Source organism: Aotus nancymaae, unplaced genomic scaffold (assembly GCF_030222135.1).
Source record: "Aotus nancymaae isolate 86718 unplaced genomic scaffold, 86718_ANA_hifiasm-v0.15.2.pri h1tg000029l, whole genome shotgun sequence".
Lineage (NCBI taxonomy): Eukaryota > Metazoa > Chordata > Mammalia > Primates > Aotidae > Aotus > Aotus nancymaae.
In genome coordinates this window covers 68,544,014-68,567,724 of record NW_026988442.1, presented here as the reverse complement: position 1 = coordinate 68,567,724, position 23,711 = coordinate 68,544,014, and the positions used below count along the sequence as shown (strand labels likewise).

The 23,711-nt window shown below is 36.2% G+C and overlaps 1 protein-coding gene across 2 annotated transcripts in view; it reads left to right on the top strand.

The window, feature by feature from the left end:
* Window positions 1–23,711, top strand: part of ARHGAP15 (Rho GTPase activating protein 15) — a 634,760-nt gene that overhangs the window by 381,228 nt on the left and 229,821 nt on the right. For both annotated transcript variants that reach the window (XM_064382800.1, XM_012473459.2), the window contains exon 10: window positions 7,768–7,866. In XM_064382800.1, coding sequence (XP_064238870.1) covers window positions 7,768–7,866 — 99 coding nt within the window. The remainder of the gene's footprint in view (window positions 1–7,767; window positions 7,867–23,711) is intronic.

Sequence of the window (23,711 nt, the reverse complement as noted above, 5' to 3'; positions counted from 1 at the left end):
TATTTTTCTCACCAAAAGATGCTTTCAAAGAAAAACTGCAGAAAATGAATTTTCTCCAACCAATGTATATCCTGTCACCCCTGGTTATAAGTGCTGGAATGTGGGATGAAGATGTAATGATCACACTGGCCAAGGTCACAGGCGTTTGCAGAAGATTCCAAAAATATTGGTACCCCTAGCAAGAGGCATTTTCTAAATCATATATATATATATATATATATAAAATGTAATTTATGTATTTAATATATTTATATACTTAATATATAATTATATAATTTATCATATTCAGATATATATATTTTATGGTTGTTAGGAGAGGAAGGAGGGATTACCAGGGAGCACACAGATGGGAGTATAGGTGGGAAGTCAGGAGCTCAGGGTTCTGGAAGTGTTCCTTTTTTTTTTTTTTTTTTTTGGAATGAAGAGGAGAATCAAGAGAGAGTAGAAATAATCCTTAATGTTGTACCTGGGCAAGAGACATGGAAATTTAGGGCACAAAGTTTGTTAATGCTTGCTTGGAAAACAAAATGCCTTCTCTGTCCCTCTTTCTTTTTCATACTGTTTTAAGATAGAAGTTTCCATGGTTCAAATACATTTCTATCATTGGATCATCCTCCTTGGTGTATCAAATTCTAGGTTCTAGGTGTGTTAGATTTATAAATGGAGAGCAATCCTACAACAGCACTTAAATTCAACAATGACATTGTAGTTAAATCTCTGTGGTTTCCTTTTGTTTTTTGGACATCACTTTTTACTTTGCAAAGCCATCTTGTGTGCATTATCTTCTCTTCTCAATTATTTAATTCATTGTCTGTCAAAGGCTAATGTTGTAGTCAAGATTCTTTCCATTGTGCGTGATAGAAACTTGTCCAAACTGTAAAAGTCAGGATGGAATTTACTGAGTTACTTAATTGAAGAGTCCAAGGGACAGGGATAGCTTCAGGCATGACTGAATCTAGGAGTTCAAAATGCTATCAAATATTTGTCTTCCATCACTCGGCCCTGTTTTCCACCCTACCGATTTAATTATATAGTATGTCTCTCTAGAGGTGGCAGCATAGCCTCTAGAAACTCAGACTCATGTCTGCATAGTTAAACATCTCTCATAAGAAGAGTGCTCTTCTTTTCCAGTAACATCAGGAAAAGTCTCAGGATTTACTTGACAGGATCCACTTGGGCCACATGTTCATGCCTGAACCAGTTACTGTGGCCAAGAAGATAAAATGCATGTTTGTCACTGGAGATGGAGGGGGTGGAATCATCACTACCCAAAACAAATGGCAGCAAAATGAGAAAGGTATCGTCCCTAAGGGAATATCAGGGTGTTCTTGCCAGAGGATAGAAGAAGAGACAAGACCCGTAAAACCAATTGATATCTTCCATACTCTTCCGAGCCAGTGTCATCTGTAAGCAGTGGATCCCATTGAGCTATTTTGCCAAACCTTGTCCTACTGTAACCATAATCCCTTTCTTGAAATGTTAGGCCAATGTTACATCCGTATTTTTTGCCGAGTGTATTTGGTTGCAATAAACGGAAATTTACTTAAGAGTTCTACTGAAATGGTCGGGAGGGCATCTCATGATATTCACAGAGCTCACGACATGGGTATGCCAAGTTCCAGAGCAAGGATACAGAGTGCCTGGAGTAGGCATTGGAAAGTCAGGAGCTGAGGTGGATCAGTTCCATTTGCCTCTCCCTGCAAACTAGTTGCAGTGTCCACTCATCTGCGGCATATTAACATCGTCCCAAATGGCTGTCCCAGCCCCCAGGGTTTAAGCGTAGACAGCCTGGAGTTCACATCCCTAGAAACAACCACCTTTGTCTCTCAGTATCCAAATTCTAAATTTTGTAGGAGGAGCATTGCTTTGGTCCAGTTTGGGCCATGTGGTGACCTCTGATATAACCAAGTTCACCTGGGGTACTACATTCTTGTATTCCAGAGCCCCACCTTCTTGTGTGAGTACAGCAAGTTTCATGAGAGGCTATGAGTGAGAAGAGCAGTTTTGGCTTTTATGGTAACTGAGGAAAGCAAACATCTGCTCACTATCTAATGAAATTCAAGATGTCTAGGCTTTTTACTCACCAAAACAGCAATGGCAGTTCGGGAGGGATAGTTTTTCTTTGTGAGGGACTGGCTGCACTTGCCTGGACCACCCAGTAAGTGGCAGTAATGTACCTCCCCCACTTCCAGCATTATAACCACTAAAAATAGTCAGCAGTGCACCTCACCCAGCTCCCTGGCAATAAAAAATACCCTGTGGTTGAAATTCTCTCCTATCCACCCCAACTCAAAATCCTTCTCCAGGTCCTATCTCCCCTCATAACTAATTAGTGCCCATATGCTAGGCTTTTCACCTCTGAAGTTCTTAAAAGTGAGGTCTATTTGCTGTCTCTACTTCTTTACCTTCTCTTCAAGACTTAACTGCAACTATCTGCTTTTCAGTTTCACTCTTTAACTGAAACCATTTTTCTTAAGGTCACTCATATCCTCAAATTGCCAAATTCAGCAAGGACTTTCATCTTTATCTCCCATTACCATTCTGCTGCCTTTTAAATGCTTTTCTTAATACCTAAATTCCATTTCTATTCTCAAGACTCTCAAGCTCCTTGCTTGGAAGCCACTTTTACCTGGTGGATCAGCTCACCTTATGCACCCACTTGCCAAATCCCACTGAATCACCCCTTCTTGCCATGTCAGGTTTATTGTCTTAGTTCAGTCCTCATCCTTCCTCCTCCAAGAGCCTAATGCTCTGTGACCTTGCACAAATGACTCAATATCTCTGGGCCTTAGTTCCCTCTTCTGTAAAATGAAGAAAATAATAGTATCTACTCTCAAAGGGTTGTGGGTACATGAGAGAACTAAATGTTAGGATATATAAAGTATGTTGAGCCCTGCTTGGCTTTGTAGTGTACAATAAACCCTCACTATTATTTTTACACATATCTGCAATAGCATCGTTCACATTATATTGTAGCTACTTGTGAGAGTTATTTTGTCCCCCTAAACTGTAGGAGATGACGCATCATTACATTTTCAGGCTGGCACACAGTGTCTGGCTTATAGCTTTCATGAAATAGTTACCAAATGAATAAAGCAATTTTTGCACTCTTTACAACACGGAGCACAGGGTAGGTGCTCACTAAATAGTAACTGAATGGAATTGGATAGAATCGGATTAATCTGGAGAGAGTGCAGAAGAGGTGCCACAAAATTTGATAAGCCCTAAATAGTTTAAATTTTAAGGTGAAAACTAATTTTCCTTGAGACTCCTCCTTAGCACTGAAATTAAACTGAAGGCATAACTCCACATCCATAGCAAATTTAGAAGTTTTTTTCTATTTTGTTCGCTCTCCAGTTTTAGTTTCCATGTCCTGCCAACCCTCTTTGTTTTCATTCTCACGGCATAGCTTAGATCATATTTCACCAAAAACCTGGACTCATCACCACCTATATGAGTAAGCTATTGCTACGTGACAAACAAACATAAAATCTCAGTGGCAATATCACAAGGAGCATCTATTTATCATGTGTCTGTGGTGCAGACTTGACTGGGCCGCTCTGCTTTAAGCTGCAGGTCTGACTGGACTTGTTTCTTCACTAAGGATTGGCCTCAGTTCTGTGCCATATGTATTTATTCTGGATTTCAGGCTGAAGGGGCAGCAGCTGCCCAGGGAAGCTCTTCTTTGGCAATAGCAGAGAAGCAAGAAGATGAGTAGAAATCTGCAATGCGTGTTAAGGTCTCGGTCTGGAACTGACATATTTCCACTCACGTTACATTACTCCAAAGAAGACATTAGGCCAAACCCAATATCAAAGAAATGGGGGAAATAAACATTGCCCACTCTAATGGATGGTACCAGTGCCATGTTCCCATGGCAAAGGACGTGAATGTATACATCGAATTCAGAGAAGACAAGAAGGATTGTGCACAATGATTACATTTATCACACCTTTATCCAGATTCTGGTCCTCATAACATCTTTCCTAGGCAATCACATTAGTTGTTTAATCTCCTTGTGCCTCGTCTTCCCCACTATATTATACCCCCTCCATTTTCTTTACAAAGTGCTACCAAGTAAACCTTCTCAAGTAGAGTGTGTTTATAATGCTCACTTTACTCAAAAACCACAGTCACTTCCTAATGTCATATCATATGCTTTTGGCTGCAGATAATAGAATGCCCAGTTTACAATAACTTATATTATTTCATATGAAAAACGTCTAGAGAAAGTGTTTTGTGTTGGTTTAAAAGCTTAGAAATATCATCAGAGTCTCGAGTTTTTGTTGTTTATTTTTAATACATTAGCTGCTGTTCTTAGCACTTATTGTCTCATGATGACAAGATTGCTGCAATAGCTCTAAACATCACATCATTGCAAAATTATATTCAAAGATGGATGAAAATAAGGAAAAAAGACTCCTTGTATGTCCCTTTCCTTTCATCAGGGGAAAAAAATCTCTTCCTATATTGTCCTGAGTCACTTTCCTGGACATTTCATTGATCAGAGCTATCTAATCGCCCAAAGCTGCAAGGCAGGTAGAAATCAATAGAGATGATTTTCAGGTTCTGTCATATGAGTGGCTTCTAAAACCAAGAAAGAAGATAGGAGAGGAATTACTTATATGTAGAAAATCAATGGTATCTGCACACTCTCAAATAATTTAACCTACCTGGCAAAATTTAAGATTCTTTATAACACAACCTCTATCTCTTTTATCACTGAATGTATCAAGATTTCTCTAAATAACAGTGAATGTTTTCCTCAGCATACTCCAGTGTTCCTATCATTCTTCCCATCATTCATGCACTTGTTTACTTCCTTTCATTTTCCCAAAATGCTCTTTGTTCTCTCTTTTACTTGTCTTTACTTATCTCTGAGAGAAGGGAAGCACCCAAGGCTGGTCTGCTGCCCCACCACATGCTCCCACGTTGCCTCTGTGCTTCCCCAGTTATAGCAGTTTTCTCATGATAAAATGTTCTTACCTGTTACTTATATACTGCCCTACTAGGCAAAGGTTTAGAAAATAGGGAATGAGTCTTGGTTGTTATATTACCAGTACCTTTCCTAGCCCTAAACACAGTGTAGCCACTCAAGATGTTCTTTAGGAAATAACTAAATGAATAAAAGAGTAAATGCCCTGTAATGCTCTTACCTGTATCTTCTTATATCCACCTAGCAAAAACAAACCGAACAAAACCAAAACAATTTCGCCAAACACAACTCTGTCTTTCCCACTCTCTGTCATACAAACATACACACACCGCATACCACATCTGCACTAAATGACACAAAAAGACCTTATACTAAAGGACATCTTTCTTAGCATTCAATACCTTTTATGATACCTGCTATATTCTTTTTTTTGTATATTCTTTGAATACTTTGATTAGCCCCTACAATATTACAAACTTCCTGATATTGTTTTTCAACTCAATATGCCTACCCTCATTGCTGTGAAGATAGAAGATAATAAATATTTGTGAAATTGATTTGAATAATAAAATCCATTAATGGGTTTTTTTACTTTATAGCAATTCTTCCTCCTGACTATAATCTCTAGACAATCTAAGTCATTTGATCTGATATACTGGGTTATTTTTTCCTAAATATTTTATGTCGTTCTTTCTTAGAGTGGTTACAAGTGTTTTGAACAAGTCATTGTTACTTGACCAAAGTGTTCAAAGCAAATACCCATGATTATTTCCCACTTCTCTATACTATATTCATGTGTTTTGAGCTTCTTTCTGTTACTTGGATAAAAATGCACTTTTCCATATTGGAGTATGTTATTAATAGTGTTTTAGCCTTAATTGTTCCCTCCATGCTGGGTTGTCACCAATTCAAACCATTACATTTTCCTAAGAAATAAATGAAAATTATGATTCCTTGAAGTCTCACTACACTCCATTTTGAGTTTATCACTGAACATTATGCTGCATTATATATTATTCTATCTAATTTTACATATACTTTAAAAAATTATTGACTACCTCCACTGATGGTTAAGATGATGTCTTGCAGTCCATCATTCTACAAATGTTTATTGAACTTCTAATATGTGCCAAACACTGTTTAGGTACTGGGGATCCAATAATAAATGGTTGAGATATGACTCCTACTCTCCTGGGTTTTGCATTCTAAGCAATGGAAATAATGAAGCAGAAAGCATATCAGTCTCATATGTCAAGTGGAGATATGTGCTCTAAGAAAAGTGAGGCTGGGAAAGTGGCATAGAGAATGTCATGAAGTGGAGCCGTTTTTTAAAAGGATGGTAAGAAAGGCTAAAATAAGAAGATACCATTTGATCAGAGGCCTAAGACAATGGAGTTCCACGAAGAAGAAACTGCAAAGTCCCTGCGGCTGAAGAGTGCTTGGCAGCAATGAGAAAGAGCAATTTGGGGCTATTGCAAATTTAAAGATGGGGAGAGAAAACTCAAAATCCACTAATTAGGGGAGGACAGATTATATAATACCTTGTAAGTCACAGTAGAGACTTTTATTTCATTCTGAGTAAAATGGGAAGCCCTTGAACCCACTAAATATTTGTTTCATTATCAGTAATAAGCATTGATACTATCTCAATAGCAAAACCTTGAAAGGGATGATGGTGAGGGTTACAAAACATTGTGAATGTACTTAATGCCACTGAATGGTACACTTAAAAATGGTGAAAATAATCAATTCTATGTTATGTATATTATACTACAATTATAAAAAACAAATGTCTATCTGTGATTACTGCAGGCCAGAGTCTGCGCTAAGCACTGGTGAAGACATAGATGATTCAGACACTCAGAATCTGCTTTGAGAGAGTGTATTCCATATATTACAAATGTAAATACACAATGTAAGGTAGTGCAAATCATGTTCCAAATGAGAGGGCTAGGCTAGGATTTCACAGTGGGTGTTCTCAGAAACACTAGTCTGGAGACATGCTCTTTGAAATAAAAAAATGTTGCTCAAATATGCATCCTCCATCCCTCGTGGAGATTCACAGCACACGTCGGCATTTCACAGGCTCCAAAAATAAATACACATTAAAGAAACCTGTCTGACTTTGCAAAACCTAATGACACTAAATCATTTTGTTCAAGGGCCCTTTTTCCTGAATCCTCTATTAACATCCTGAGGATCTGATATTCCTAATAACTGATGTTACAGGAGACACAAAGCTGAGATAAGAAGGAGTTAGTGGAGAAAGTGTGACCTAAGCTGAGCCCTAAAGGAAAGGTAATAGTTAGATTTGAGAAGAGGAAAGATATTCAAGGCAGGAAAACTGTCAAGTAATTCACTTCGAAGCAAGTCCCCAAGAACTTGCCTCCTCAAATACCATTGAGTTGCAGAATGAATGTCCTAAATATACTGATAACATTGTAATTTGTATAACCATTAACTGGTAAACTTCTTCTAAAACAGTATACCAAAGACACTAAGATTAATTATTTTGCAGAAGTTTTCTTAATTCCTTGTCATTCCTTTTTAGACAACAAAGTTAAGGCCCAGAGAGACTATAACTTACACAGTCATCCCTACCTAATCGATGGCTGAGTGTTAGTTTTCTCACTCTGGGGCCAGGGTCCTATTGCATAAAGGAGGGAGTTGTGGTCTTCATATGTCTGCCACAGACACTTTGAAAATAAAGCAAAAAATCAATTCCTATGCGAGGTGAAGATTTCAGCATGCAATGGATATGGAAACAGAATCAAATTAAAGAACAACGCAAGCTTGGATTTTAATGAAGCTCATCTTTGTTTCTTTTGCAGATCAAATTTTTGGCTCTCATCTGCACACAGTGTGTGAACGTGAAAATTCCACAGTTCCACGGTTTGTAAAGCAATGCATTGAAGCTGTTGAGAAAAGAGGTGGGTAACTGAATGTGCAGCAGTTCTCCCCATTACTGCACCCTCTATGCAACCAGTGCTCAAGTTAGCAGTGCCACTTGATTTGTCTGAGAAGCCATGCAATTAAAACTTGACTTGTGTTAATCGGTTAAGAGGATCAACTTTCTTACTAACTTCAGTTTGTTTTTACAATAGGGACATTAGTAATTCTCACTAATGTTCTTTTTTTTTTTAATATTTTGTCTGTCTGACATACTGTTGATTCAAGTGCAAACTTCTTGTTTTCAAGCCAGTGATAAAACATTCATAAAATATCAGCACTCACAGTGTTAGAACCCTCCTAACATTCATGCTGGTAGACGTGGTGCCAGAACAATTTTTGGTAAGCCCCCAACATTACCCAAGTTAAGCAAATAGCATTCCGACTTGCAGACAGTGATATCCCACCTTCCACGTGTTTCTGTTCAGAACTGAATGTGCTATTGGGATTTTCAGGAACAATTAAAAGACGTACCTCAAAAGATGACCTTTGATTCCTCTATTTCAACATTCTGTTTTTCATCAGAAATTATTTCATCTTACTGAAGAGAACAAAACAAAACCCAATTGAATCATCATTTCTACTCCACTCTATCTGTGGGGTGCTTTTCCTTCAAACTATGACTTCATTCATTCAAGGTCATTTTTCCTGGAAGATACATATAGTAGATGCAGAATCTTTAAAAATGTATTGTATAAAAATGCGAGGCTTCATCACCATCTGTTACAAGTTTACAACATATTCCCAGGATCTAGGGGGATATATATCATGTAAAAGATAGAGGTGTTTTCAGAAAAAGGATTGGTGAACCTATTCCCATTTCTAGCTCCTAGTCTCTTAAGGCAATAGAACCAAGGGGAAAAAATCTTTACCCAGTACTCTGCTAGGAAAAAAAGCCATTTTAATTCTCTCAATGTTACCTGGCTTTATTATAAAAGCATAATAAAAATGGTCTGCAATTTCTAACTCCTGGAAATTCATACTTTAATTATGCTGTAAGGACAGCCTTGGGATCCTATTATTCCCCTATCAGTAGGGAATGAGAGAATAACAAGAAGGGGAAGAGTGGGTAGGGAATGTGGATAAAGAGAGTGACTTTGGGGAAAGCATATCAACACGTCAGAGAGAAGAGCTGAGAGTACAGTGAGAGAAGAAAACAGCAACTGTAGGATGAACATGAGGAGAGGTGTCTGTGAGAAATGAAGTCAATTGGAGTTTAGAGAAAAATTGTTTTTATTGCAAGTTGCAATTTCATTTAATTTTATAAGTACATATTTTAGGAATAAATATTCTTTAATAAGTACTTAAAGCCAAAATGGATCACTGAGAATATTATAATGTTATTATTTCCGATAGCTAAATTGTCATCATTTTCAGGAAATCTTCATCCACTTATAAATACTCAGCACCGACAGTGTGGGCACTGTTATATTAGACCAAAAATCCAAATAGGACATTGGGGAAGCACATAATAAGATGTGTGCATTTGTAAAGAAGCTCTCCATACCTCTCGATTTATGTCTCTACCCTAGGCAAAACAAAAAACTTTGCTACATGCAGCCTTGCAGTGAGCAGATATTATAATATTGTAGAGTAGAAAATGTCTATAAATAGAAACTGTATCTTTTGTTCATGGCATTTTATTGGCGATTTTTAATAAAATAAGACAATATTTTTGCTGACTGGGGCAATCACATCTAGCATTATATTTCATTGTCCCTGTGTTTACTCTTAAAATGAATTTGTAGATCCAGCACTAAACAGGCACTAATCACACATATGATTATTAAAATAATTCCTAAGCATTTTAATGAAACTCAAAGACTTTACAATTCCACAAAGCAACTGATAATTCAAAGCACTTTGGCAGCGTCAGCTTAAAGGAACTCTATGGAAATATTCAATAAAAACTAAGAAGCACAAGATAAACCTCTCACATCATTGCAAGATTTACAAGTGTGTACTTTTGATTATAATTTTCTATGATCATTTTGTTGGATTAATATTCTTATATTTATACGCCAATTCTATTTACTCAAAGTGTTGTTTTTACAAAATTCTGGCATAAAGCATTTCAGGACAGAAATAATTTATGTGAATCTAAGTCCAATGTTTATGCAGGCTTCTGATGACATTTTATGCTGGGGTTGGTATTAGGAAGTAGCATATTAAGGTGCCAAGTCTCTCAGCACGGCTGGGACTCAGCATATCTGGAGCCCTCCTTCTAATAGCCAGATCCTCTTCCAGCCAAGATACTCAACTGCAGAGTCATGGGAAATGCTGATGGACCAGTTATGGGAAAGGAACATTTAATGAAAAACTGTGTGTTTACTCTCACAGTCTTAGGGAAATGGTCTTGATACTCACTACATCGGCACATTGGCTGTTATAAAAAAGATTTGTTTCCTTCTCTTTTTTTTCTTGTGATTATTTTTTACTCCTTTAAAAATCATCTATAAATTGTAGCTATATTTTTTAAAAATACTTATTAGATTGATATGAAATGAAACATTATCAGGAAGGCAGATCTCACTATTCATTCATTCATTTATTCAGTCAGTCATTTACCTTACCTGTTTGCATTGAGCAGAACCAAATTGCTCACGTTTCTGTAGGTCTCTCCAGGGAAATTCTACCCAGTACTTGGTGCAAGATGCATTCTTTATTCATCCCTGGTAAGGTGACATTAGTTACATTTTAAATTTTAGACATGCCTAGAAGAAAATATATTAATAAACTAAATATAAACCAATTTAGCTAATAATTTGTTTAGTATGTTTTCTTATCTTGATTTGGTTCTCTTTATTACTCTAAATTACCAGAGCATTCTCATCCTCACCAACTGTTATAACTAGATTAAATTTATTTCTGTGGTTTCTTTTTTCTTTTTTGGGATGGAGTTTCGCTCTGTTGCCCAGACTGGCGTGCCATGGCACAATCTCGGTTCACTGCAACCTCTGCCTTCTGGGTTCAGGTGATTCTCCTGCCTCAGCCTCCTGAGTAACTGGGACTACGGGAACATGCCACCATGCCCGGCTAATTTTTGTATTTTGAATAGAGATAGAGTTTCACCGTATTGGCTAGACTGGTCTCGAACTCCTGACCTTGTGATCTGCCCACCTTGGCCTCCCAAAGTACTGGGATTACAGGTATGAGCCACCATGTCTGGCCCATTTCTGTGGTTTCTGACATTGTCAACTGAGCTTTGAAAACACACACAAAATTTGGAAGACAAATTGTTTTTTGTTTTGCTTTTTATTTTTAATTATACTTTAAGTTCTGGGGTACATATGCAGAATGTCCAGGTTTGTTACATAGGTATACATGTGCTATGGTGGTTTGCTGCACCCCATCAACTCATCATCAACATTAGGTATTTTTCCTAATGCTGTCCCCGCCAGGTCCCCACCCCCCGACCTGCTCTGGTGTGTGATGTTCCCCTCCCTGTGTCCATGTGTTCTCATTGTTCAACATCCACTTATGAGTGAGAATATGTAGTGTTTGATTTTCTGTTCTGATCTTACTTTGCTGAGAATGATGGTTTCCAGCTTCAGCCATGTCCCTGCAAAGGACGTGAACTCATCCTTTTTTATGACTGCAGCTCCATGGCGTATCCATGGTGTATATGTGCCACATAGTATCATAGTATTCCATGGTGTATATGTGCCACATTTTCTTTATCCAGTCTATCTTTGATGGGCATTTGGGTTGTTCCAAGTCTTTGCTATTGTGAACAGTACTGCAATAAACATACGTGTGCATGTGTCTTTATAGTAGAATGATTCATAATCATAATCCTTTGGGTATATTACCCAGTAATGGGATTGCTGAGTCAAGTGGCATTTCTGGTTCTAGATCCTTGATGAATTGCCACACTGTCTTCCACAATGGTTGAACTAATTTACATTCCCACCAACTGTGTAAAAGTGTTCCTATTTCTCCACAACCTCTCCAGCATCTGTTGTTTACTGATTTTTAATGATTGACATTCTAACTGGCATGAGATGTTATCTCAACATGGTTTTGATGATCATTTTTCTAATGACTAGTGATGATGAGCTTTTTTTTCCTATGTTTGTTGGGTGCATAAATGTCTTCTTTTGAGAAGTGTATGTTCATATCTTTTGCCTACTTGTTGATGGGGTTTGTTTTTTCTTGTAAATTTGTTTCAGTTCCTTGTAGATTCTGGATATTAGCCCTTTGCAGAAGGATAGATTGCAAAAATTTTCTCCCATTCTGTAGGTTGTCTTCTCACTCTGATTATAGTTTCTTTTGCTGTGCAGAAGCTCTTTTGTTTAATTAGACCCCATTTGTCAATTTTTGGCTTTTGTTGCCATTGCTTTTGATGTTTTAGTCATGAAGTCTTTACCCGTGCCTATGTCCTGAATGGTATAGCCTAGGTTTTCTTCTAGGGTTTTTATGGTTCTAGGTCTTACGTTTAAGTCTTTAATCCATGGAAGACAAATTGTTAAGGAGCATGTTAGCCTTTAAAGCTCTTTCAAGTGGTTTCTTCCCCCTTGTCTTGCCTTTATAGTTGGAGACCATGTATCTGATAAATCATGATTAACCAATGAAAAACTCAACTAATGTTTCTTTTTCAAAGCAATTTCTGTGAAAATTTTAAAACATTGTTCAGCTAATGCTTTCTCCATATCTTGGGTACAATGACCAAAAGCGTGAGCTCATCTGACACTATCTTGGAGGTTTGAGGAAACAAGCATGTAGAGCAGGGGTGTCTAATTTTTTTGCTTCCCTGGGTCACATTTGAAGAAGAACTGTCTTGGGCCACACATAAAATACACTAATGCTAACAATAGCTAATGAGCTTTAAAAACATTGCAGAAAAATCTCATAATGTTTTAAGAAAGCTTACGGATTTAGGTCGGGCTGCATTCAAACCCCTGGGCCGTGGGTTGGAAAAGTTTGATGTAGAGGAAGGCATTGTAACATACAGTAGATATAAGCAGTGAGAAGTTTATTTTTCACTATGTTGTAAAACACTTTGTGTAGTTTATGGCATCATATATGTGTAAAAATTGCTTACTTAAAAATAAGATCACCTGTGTATGTTAGATACAAGGAGACCTCAACTACACAAAGTATATATTCTAAACTGGTGTAACAAGTAGTAAGACCTTATTTCATAGTTATTTTTATTCAAAACATGTAACTATCTTTTGTGAAGCTCCATTATTTGGAAAGAAGCTTTATACGGCATGAGATAGCTTGTGAGCACTCAATAAATAGTGGTTAAATCGAGTAGTCGAAGCCAAATAGCTATTGAGTACCTACTGTGTGTCATCCTGCATGTTACCAGCTGATAATACAGAGGAGACAGACATCAAACAGACAGACACACATGGGTATGTATGTTAGCATAAACTGCGATAAGTGCAATGAGAGAAAAGAACAGACCCTACAAGACCGAAGAACCATTACAATAATAAAAAAAAAAAAGAGAGAAATATGTGTGCTTAAAAATGATGTAACAAACCCTGAACAATGAACTCATATTTGTCTGATTTTATTTTCATTATAAAGAAGATAACCAGGAGACATGTAATTTTACCTTATTTTGCAGGTTATTTTATTGACACACTGTGACTATGTAATGTATGTAAGGAGTCCCTTGGTGTAATATCTAAAAGGACATGCCTTAAGAGGTGAACTAGTCATATTCTACCTAATAGCACCAAACATACATTTAGTCAAATATGTATTTTATATAAGAGTAGGGTTAACTAGACAAATGAGCATATTTCTACCCTAAACATATTTTTATGCATCCAAAATATTTTTGGTTTTAAGGGAATAAGATTGATTTTTTTTTAAGTTTGTAATATAATTTAGATTGGTATTCATCATTTGGAATATGTCTTAACAACTCATACTTCCTTCATGATTCCCAGTTCTGGTGTTAATATGCACCCAAACTATTTTAAAACATTAAAATGGTACCTAGAGATGCATTGTATAACAATGTGAATATACTTATAATTACTGAACTACATACTTAAAAAGGATTAGGGTGAGAAATTTTATGTTACATGCTTTTGACCACAGCTTTTCTTAAAAAAATGAAACCATGTTTTTCAAATGTGATAATTCCAGGTATAAGCAACTCTGCAGAATGCCTCAGCAGATGCTAATCAACAAGTTTGCCCTTTCTGTCTTTTCTCTAGAACACGAAATGCTATGACAGGAATGGTACACAAAGTTACATATTTGACTTGGTGCCTAAAAGCCACCCTGGGATCCATAACCTTGCTTAAAGATTTAAGAAAGACCTTTAGTCTGCTTCTGAGAAGGTCCTTAGCCTCAAAAACTTTATCTCTCAACTTGACTTCTTAGCAGCTGTTATATTTTTTTGCTGTCGTTTGTTTGACAGGATCCAGTTATAGGTTCCGATGTCTGTTTAAAGAAACAAGGAGGCTGTTGGCTTTAAAATTCCCTCATTGCTTGTGTGATCAGCATTTTCCCAGGCTTTTCTACATAGTTTGCCAAGCAAAGGGACTGACCTTTTGTAGCAAACACTTTTTCATTTCAAAATGCTCACTTTGATTTTTGTCCCATTTTATGCTCATTCCAAACTGTTTACAACCCACTAAAAATGACTGTGAATTATATGTTTGTGTAATGGATTCCTTTTGTGGTCTGAGTGGAATGTTTACTTTGAACAATTAGTTATCTTTGGGTAGATTATAGCAACTAGGAAAAAGAATGGCTAAAAATATTATTATACCTTAACTGTTTCTTCTTTGGTAATTCCTCTACTGTTAGGTGAAGTTTGAAAGAATATCAAACTAATAAGCCTGTGGCATTATAAATGTAACCTAGTTAATTGTGTGAATATTTATTTGGATATGTGTGTTAATATCACGAGAAAGTGTGGTTGGACACCTACTCAGGAATATACTTACCTAACTCACAAAAATTCAAAACATAGGGTGTAAATAAATATCTGAATATTTGCCATATACATGCTTCATTTGCATATGCAATGTATGTGTTATATAAGTAACAGGCATGATGATAGTACAGCTATTGTACAGTACAAATAGTACAGTATTGTAGCAAGCATTGTAGTTGTTAATATAATTTTCCTGATATTTGATCCAGTGCACCAGTCTGCCTCTTGAGATCCTACCGAGTGCTTACTTGCAAAAATAAAACTTTACATAGTTGTTTCCCATTGCCTTTGAATCCAGGCCCCAAAACTGCAGATCATATTGCCTTCCCTAGACAAGCTCTGCTCCCAGTTCTGCTAATTTTATACCGTTCATTCTTTCCCACTTTGGGATAATCTATTATAGTTGGATCCAGGCACGCACTAAAGGCTGATACTTCCATGAAGAATGTGCAATTTGTACTGTTTAGTTTGTGACGAGATTCTTGAAAACTTTTATGATTCTATCTTGTTCCAGAGAGACTTCTGCTTGCTAGTTTTATAAGCAGTGAGTGAAAGAAAGTAACAAAAACAAAACAAACTGATAAAAATTACATGCTCCAAAAAAAAAAAAATCAAGAGTACAAGATAAGCACTTTTTCTTTTTCCCTGGAGAATATTTGTGGACTGAGCAAAAATGTTTCTGAGGGCACTGACCTATGTGTTTTTTTTTTAAGTGTTTGCTTTTCATGCCTTATGTTAGGCATCCACATGCGTTTACAATGGAGATGATCTTCAAAGAAGCTCCATGAATGTTTGCAGTGAATCTCCTTGGCTTTTCTGAGTTAAAATTAAGACCAGTTTAGTGCTTTGGTGTTTTGTGTTTTGTTTTGTTTTAATGCAGCCACAAAGACTGCCACCTTCCTGACAGCATAGTGCTGTGCTGGGTCCAAGCTGGAATTAGCTCTTTGGGGTAGTCATGCTGGGGCCTCTGTGTCTGTAGGAAAGCCACATTTAGGGCTTGAGGGGAAGACAAAATCAAAAAAGAATAAACAGGAAATAGACAGCAAGGGTATAAAAAAGAAACTAGGAAAAGACAACCAAAAGAAATCAGAGATGACAAGGTGGAGAGGCGGGGGAAAAGCTGCATTTTGCAATTAAGAAAACAAATGTGGATAAAAGGACATGCTTGTGAGGTCTATAAGAAAGAGAAGACAAACTAGTGAACACATTGCCGTTTTGGTCATAAGTACCTGATACCTGCTTTGCTGTTCCAGAGAAACTTACTCATGCTCAAGAAAATGTTGAAACTTAAACCTTGCAATTCATGGCATGCATTGAATGTTCAGAAACTCTGTATACAGAACTGGTTATTAATTAATTCACTATATTTATTAGTGACATTTAACAGAGTTTATGTCTAGCAATACATGACAGTCTTATTATCAAAAAGAAAGCTTAAACATAACAGAGGTTAATGTAGAAATAAATGTGCAGTTCAACAACCAGAGAGGCTATCTAAGAAATACAGCAATGTGGCTCTGGTCAAATCAGTCAGCGGATATTCCCACACTTTAAAATCCACAATGCATCAGAATAAATAATGTCTCTTCCCAGATACAGCCTGAGTTTAATTTCCAACCTCCACCCACAATGTAAAGTTTAGGTTCTTAACATACTTTTCCCTTGGAGTCAGTTGGAAGGAACAGAGCCAAAATTAAGACCCTAGGAAATTAGCTTCTTATTGTGGATGGGGAATTTAAATAATGCAACACCTCAACATACCAAGATGCAACACTCTCAAATAGCCTATAGTGGTGTCATTTACACAATGGGTGTTCTAGGACTGGGAGTTTTTCCATTACAAGGCCCTATATGCAGAAGTTAATAGTTCAACCATAAAAATAATCTTGGCTGAAAGTTGGCAAGATGTTTTAGCCTGGAAGCAAATGTTTACAAAATTTGAAAAAAAAAATTGCATGCACTTGGAAAGCTTTCAGGTTTTCAAAAAGCAGAAGCAAATAATAATAATAATAAGGCAGTCAGAGATTTTCAGATTTCGTTGCTCTAGCATTCAAAAACTGATTTGTAGCTTTTCAATACAAATGTTTTGATTCTTGTCACATAACGTGAACTGATTGATTAAAAATAAATAAATTATCAACTTTCACAACAGTGTCACTCTGTTGTATGAAATAATTCGTTGTTTACTGATAGAAAAAGAACCTATACATTATATTTGTGTAGGCATTTCCCTAGGGCCTAAAAATTAATGATAACAGAGAAGTCAAATTAATTCAGTAAGCTATACATGAAACCCAAATATTACGCTCCTTTGTGAGTTTCCTAATGAATGATGTTCTTTTTTAAAGTTTACATGAAAAAAATGACATTTTCCAAGGAATTTTCACTTTCAAATTGTGTGCTCAATTTAAGCATTAATCAGTCTACACATATATGGTAAAAGACACATACAGATTCCAGGTGAAATAATTGCTGTGGTCTGTATGAATGAACGTGACATATTTTCTTGTACAGGATATTTAGAACTTTTTACCCATTTCCTTAAAAGACTCATTTCTTGGAGATTCCTCTAAATTCTTGGGAGATTATCTTAAAGACTAGTAGGCTATATACAGTTAAAGCTGTTTCTTGGGTTCAAAATAATCATTTATTTTCTTCTTTTATCTCTCTTTGCCGGATTTTATACTTTTCAAGCCACTTCCTATTTTCAGTTCAGAAAAAAAAAAAAAAAACAATCAAATGGAAAAAATCAAGGGTGGGACCCTTTAGAAGAAAAGCTAACTGTGCAAAACCAAAATAGCTCTGAAATGATAATGCTGGAAGAATTCTTGAGGTTATAGTAGACCAGAGACCCAATATGTAAATACACACTCTTTTTAAAGAAAATAATAATGCCCTGAGATCTAGGGTGAAATTTTGGAAGAAAAATATTTAAAATATTACATTAAGTACACTGAGTGCTCCTTCATATATGAGCCAACTTCTCATATGGTACCTAACACACAGTGAATTGTCCATAAATGGTGTATAATTAGATAAATTTTGTTCAACATTGCTTAAATCCTCATTGGAGAGTTGCACACCATTGCTACCTGTGCATTTGGTTGACACTATAAAAAGATCAATAACAAACAGTTGTTGATTGAAGGCAGCTCAGAGAATAACATGGTCTGCAAATCTGCTTTTTAAACTTTTAAACAGATTCATTTCTGATAAGAGTATATTATATTGTTCAGTACGGTACTATTCTTTCTATCAATACCTAGCTATGCTAAATAATTGAAGTTAGGTTTCCTTAACGATTTTATTTTCATCGATTTTTGGATACTCCATTTAAGTTAACTATCCAGCAACTACTAAAATATCCATTTTCTACTCATTTTCATCAGAGGAAGTCATATCCCATTAGGCATTGTTTCAATTCCAATAGCCTGCTGTTTTTAATCAAGTAACTGAATGGTAACTATGACTTGTAATTGACATGCCTGAGAATGGTCAGGCTTAGGCTCAGTTCCCATAACCACACAGCAAGTTGAGCACCACATCTTTTCCTTTAATTCTGAGTTGGAATGCCATGTTAGTGCTGTTTTGTATTAGTTTACTTCCCTGTGAATATATCACCCTCTTGATTCATTGTTTGTTTTCCATATACCTCTCAGGAAATTTTTATTTGGATGATAATTTTTTTGAGTTGATAGGAACTGTCAAAGTATTAAAATAAGAAATATATGGTTAATACACAGGATCTATCAATTTGAAGTTAATGAAGACAGAATACATGATTTTGCTATTGGATATTGATTTCATTTTCTCCAAATTTACTTCCTAGCAGAAAAAAGTTAAACTCTGCTGATGCTATCAAAAGCTCTATAAAGATTTTGAATATACCAATGTCATTAAAATTGGACTGTTGTCTTTCTTGCTTTAAAATGATGTTGTTCTTGCTATATTTTGCATTTTTTGACAGTTTGGTATGACTTAACTCTCTAGTCTCCCTACAGAAGAGTGAAACACCTAACAGATGGTATTGTCACCACAACAGTGAGCTTTTTTTCTTCCTTTTGTCTTGAAGATAGGCATTTGACCATGCTAATATTGGAGTCCATGTGTTTGGCTTAGAGTTTGACAGCATAAGAAATACGCATTTCCTCTGTATTTAATTATTGACTCTGACATTTCATGCTACTGTTTTTCTCAGGGTGATCTCAATCATACCTAAAGCTTCAATGATACCTTCAATGACTTCAGAGCTCCTGTATGCAAATAATTACTCAGGCTGTTTGTTTCACTCAGACCCATGGTCTAGAAACAGCTCTTCTTGAATTTTCCTCTGGTTCCTTCAAACTCAGCTTTTTGAATTGAACTCATCACTTTCCCCAACAAATATGTTCCTCCTATTTTATTTCTTAACTCAGTCCATAGCATCACAACCTATATTCCCCATTACCCTAGGAATATGTTAGACATCTTAGATTCTTCTCTCTCATTACAGACAGAATCATTCCCCAAGTCTCATGACCTCTACTTTCTTCTTGAATCTGGGTCTTCCTTTCACCCTCTGTGATCTTGATTGGGCCTCCATACTTCCTTTTGAGATAAGTCTCCTAAGGAGGTCTTGGGCTTTGTTCTAATGTCTGCCCAGGCCACTCTTTTCAATGCTGCCAAAATGATCCCTCTTAAAAACAAATAAGATTGTGTTATCCCCTCTTAGAATCCTCCAATGATTCCTTGATCTCATAAGGATAAACAAAATTCCACACTAATTATCCCCATAAAAAAGGCTAAGCATATGATCTCTGTCTGCTGTTCAGCTTCATATCCTTATAAGCTGCTTTCTGTGCTCCAGGAATACCAACTACGTGAAGTTTTCCAACAGCCTATTCCTTTCCTATGCTGTTCTTTCTCCCTTTTTGTCCATCTGCCAAATTCGCATTTATCCTCTTGTGAATATCACAAGAATCACCTTCTCCAAGGAATATTCTCTAACTTAAATCTATAACCATCCCTCCATGATCTCTTGGACATCATTAGGCCCTTCCTCCACAATATTCCGGTGACAGCTTTGCTTTCCTTAATAGATCCCTTATTGCCTGGGACTGTAATGCCTAGTTTCATTGTCTGTTTCTCCATCTAGAGTGTGAGTCCTTGAATCTAGGAATTATGGCTGACTCACTTCTCTCCCCATACTGCTTAGCACACTATACCTGGCATACGATAGGGCCTCAATTCATAATGGATGATTAAATTGATGAAGAGGCAGATATTATCCAAGCTTTCTATTTATCCATTCATCCATGCATCTATCCTTAGAGAAACAAAGCTTACAGATTGGAGATTCAGTGACCTACTAGAAGAGACAGTGATTAAATGTCTCTTTAAACATAATATAAAGTCATATTATCTGGAATGTAAAGAAACTACCTTAAAAGTGAAAGTAAGTAAGGGTTTTGTTCTTTGTTGTTGGTTTTTTTCAGGGGGCACGATATATAGCCATACCAGTATGACATACCATATTTGTCATAATCTAGGACAGAACAGAAATAGGGCAATGACCCAGGTGTCCAATACAGGTTTCAGACAAAACATACTTTCTCATTTTTAATAGGGAGAGACCAGTCTCTCAACAAATAATGTTAAATTGTTTCATAAACCTGAGAGATTCAACTAACTAAAGCCAAATTTGATGCTTTTGAGACCTACCAGTGTCATAAGGATAGCACTATCCACTTTGTGGTTCAAAAATTATGCTCTTTTATATATAAGCCTTCAGGCATCGTGCCTACTTCCTTGTAAGTTTGTGTATAATTTTTCCCATTATCACCCCCTAGGTATCTTTCACCATCACCACTTTCCAGGCATCTACCATCCACTGAATAGCCATGTTTCTGATTATCTTTTCCCAAATGTATTAGCTTGCATTATTTAAAGCTGAATCTCATTTTATTATTTCCTGCTCGTATTTCTAAACTCCTTAAGTCCATTTGTATGATTCTTTTGTCCTCACAGATGTCCACAGTTCCTCCCAATTTAGTATCATCAGCAAATTTAATTAATGCTCTGTTTACCTCTCCTTCTAATGAAACCAGTCCCTTGTTTCATTTCATGATACAAAGTAAAAATGTATTGGCAATAAAACAGTCCAAAGAAATGTTCCCTCACTGCAGGAGGGGAAGTTAAGGATACAGCAAAGAACAATGTGGTGAGGAGTGGACAGTGCAGCAGGGTGGTGAGTTAGTTTGCTATTGCCCTGAAGCAAAACCTTTTTCACAGAGACTACACTTTGGCATATTGCCTGGGTTGGTGCTGGGGTGTGTGTGTGGGGGTGTGTGTGTGTGTGTTTTCTGTTCTAGAAGGTAGCTTTAATATCCTAACTGAGGACGTTTTACCAAAGATATATTTATGGATATATGAAAAGGATATTTGAAACTATAAATACAAATATAATTATAGTTTTATATACATTAGTATTTATAGTTTTAAATACAATAAAAGGTAAGCTAGTAATGTCTAATTCACAGTGTACTTACAACCCTAGATACGAATCCATATATCTGGATATAGGCAAATGTTCAATCATTTTTAGTGGGTTTTTTCTAGCATTACTGTGATCTAAATTTATCTCTGTCCTTAATTTGATTAGTGTTTTAAATCCAAATTAACCCTTGGATTTGAATCAAATTCTTTGTAAATAGTAGGTTAATAGGGTAAGATAAAAGAATTTTTTCAGTTGTATCCAACATGCAAACTTCCATTAAAGAATATTTTAACCTCTACAATTAATAGGCTAGAAAATTGAGCTTGATCAGAACCTGCTAACTTGAAGGTAGGCCAGAATATATTCAAAGAGTTACATTATAAATCTTTGAAGGTGTGGATATACAAATATTGTGTCATTTACATAAGGAAAACAAAGATGACATTTATTAAGCACACACTATGAGCCACACATAATGGTAGTGTTTTCCAGCATACACACCAATACTATGGAATAAAAGCCTACATTAATTACTACCTGATACTTCATAGTCTGTATTATTGACTCCAGCAAAATCTCATAAACATTTGTCATGTTTCATATTGAGTCAATCTTCAGAATGCAGATGGATTAGTATAAATCCAGTGACTTTACTGGAAAAAAAGTACTTTCAAGTTTATGCTTTGAATGGACAGACAGATGGTATATCAAGATCTCTATTGTTGTGTACAGGAGACAATGCATGTTCACAATGTGGAAATGAAGGCTGATATGTACTTTCAGTATAGGACAAGGTCACCAAAGATGGCATCACCAAGGGATGGTGTTAACAAAATAGTGACTGGGAATATTGTTAAGTAGTTACATTCTCACATTGTTTTTCTAGTGAGAAAAATATCTGATGCATAATGCATTCTTATGAGAGAATTTTTTCAGATGCCAAGACTTTACAGGCATAACTTCCATAAGCTTTAATGGGAATTTCCTGCCAGCACCTGTTACAGTATAGAGTTCTTACTTTTCACACATAATCCAAGACTGACTTGGAACACTGACTTGGAAAAACTAATATAGTGAAAGCTTCTTGTAATGTTTCCTCATATATAATGTTCATCTTTTAATCCTTGGTCTGATATATGTATGTCCATGTTTTCCATTCAAATTTTTTTCCCACCAGTAAGGTTTCTTTTCACAAGTGTTTTATGTATGAGAACAGATAAAACAATTTTCTTGCTAGGTAAACTGGTGGAAATGATATATAAAGGGGAAAGTTATTAGGATCTAAACTGACTTAATGCTGGAAATCAACTCTTCTTGACTTAAAATAGGTCTGTAGATATACTGTAGACTCCTGAGCAGCCAACAATTAGAGTACCACATGCAAAAGCAATTACCAGGGACTCTAAGCAGAATCACAGGTTAAAATAATACAGTTTGACCATATTTTCCCACATATTTACAGACAATAATATGGTGACTTTCAGTATTTAAAAAGATACAGCATAGATGAACCAAATGGGCAATGCTTTGGATAGAGGAGAAGGTTAAAAGAACGTTTTAAATTTCACACATTTTTAATTAATTCCCCATAATTCCAAACAAAAAACTCAAACTCAAAAACACATCCCGGCATTCCTGCTTAACTAGAATTACTGTAGATTGTACAGAGCTACTGTTTTCTGAACAACAACTTCACTTTTTAACGTGATTGAAGTTCCTTCTTGTCTGGCATTCCTAACACACGGTGACACGTTAGAATGAAAATAGACCTTTTTACTCAAAGTCCTGAAGCATCTCTGATCACTGCCCTGAGCGAAGGAATGATGGGTAGGGGGAATGCTTTTCACTTTGGAATGTTGAAAAATAGTAAATTTTTAGTTTCATTTTAATGACAAGATTTTATAACAAATGTTGGCAAGTAACATGGTTAAAGTTGGAAGAACTCTGAACCCCTGAAAACAAGAGAAGACCTGTGAGCCTGTTCATTTAATTTCTCATAGGGAAATATATGGGATCTGAAGGAGAACAGCGCATTCACCTCCTTCCTTCTTTTTCTTTACTGTGTGGTTACATTTTCCATGGTGTCATCTTGAGCCACTATCTGACCTCTGATACCCTCCTTCTTGCACACCTGCCCCAGCAGGATCATTTATAACCCAACTTGATGTTTAGATATCCTTATAATACTTTTGAGTATTACCTTGAGCATAACTGTTTAAAAAGGTATTAATAATTTGTCTCCTATTAGTAGAGTATGTTCAAGCACCAGAAAAGAGAGGATTTTGTTTTGGTTCATTTGGTAAGACAAAGAAAGGAGAAAGGGAGTCTCACTGACACTTCTAAAAGCATGCTGTGTTTCTAAGCTTGGTACCCTCCTCCTCTCAAAGGGTTTTCATTGTAGCACACTTTGCTCTTAACTGAAATAAGGTTATTACTTTCTT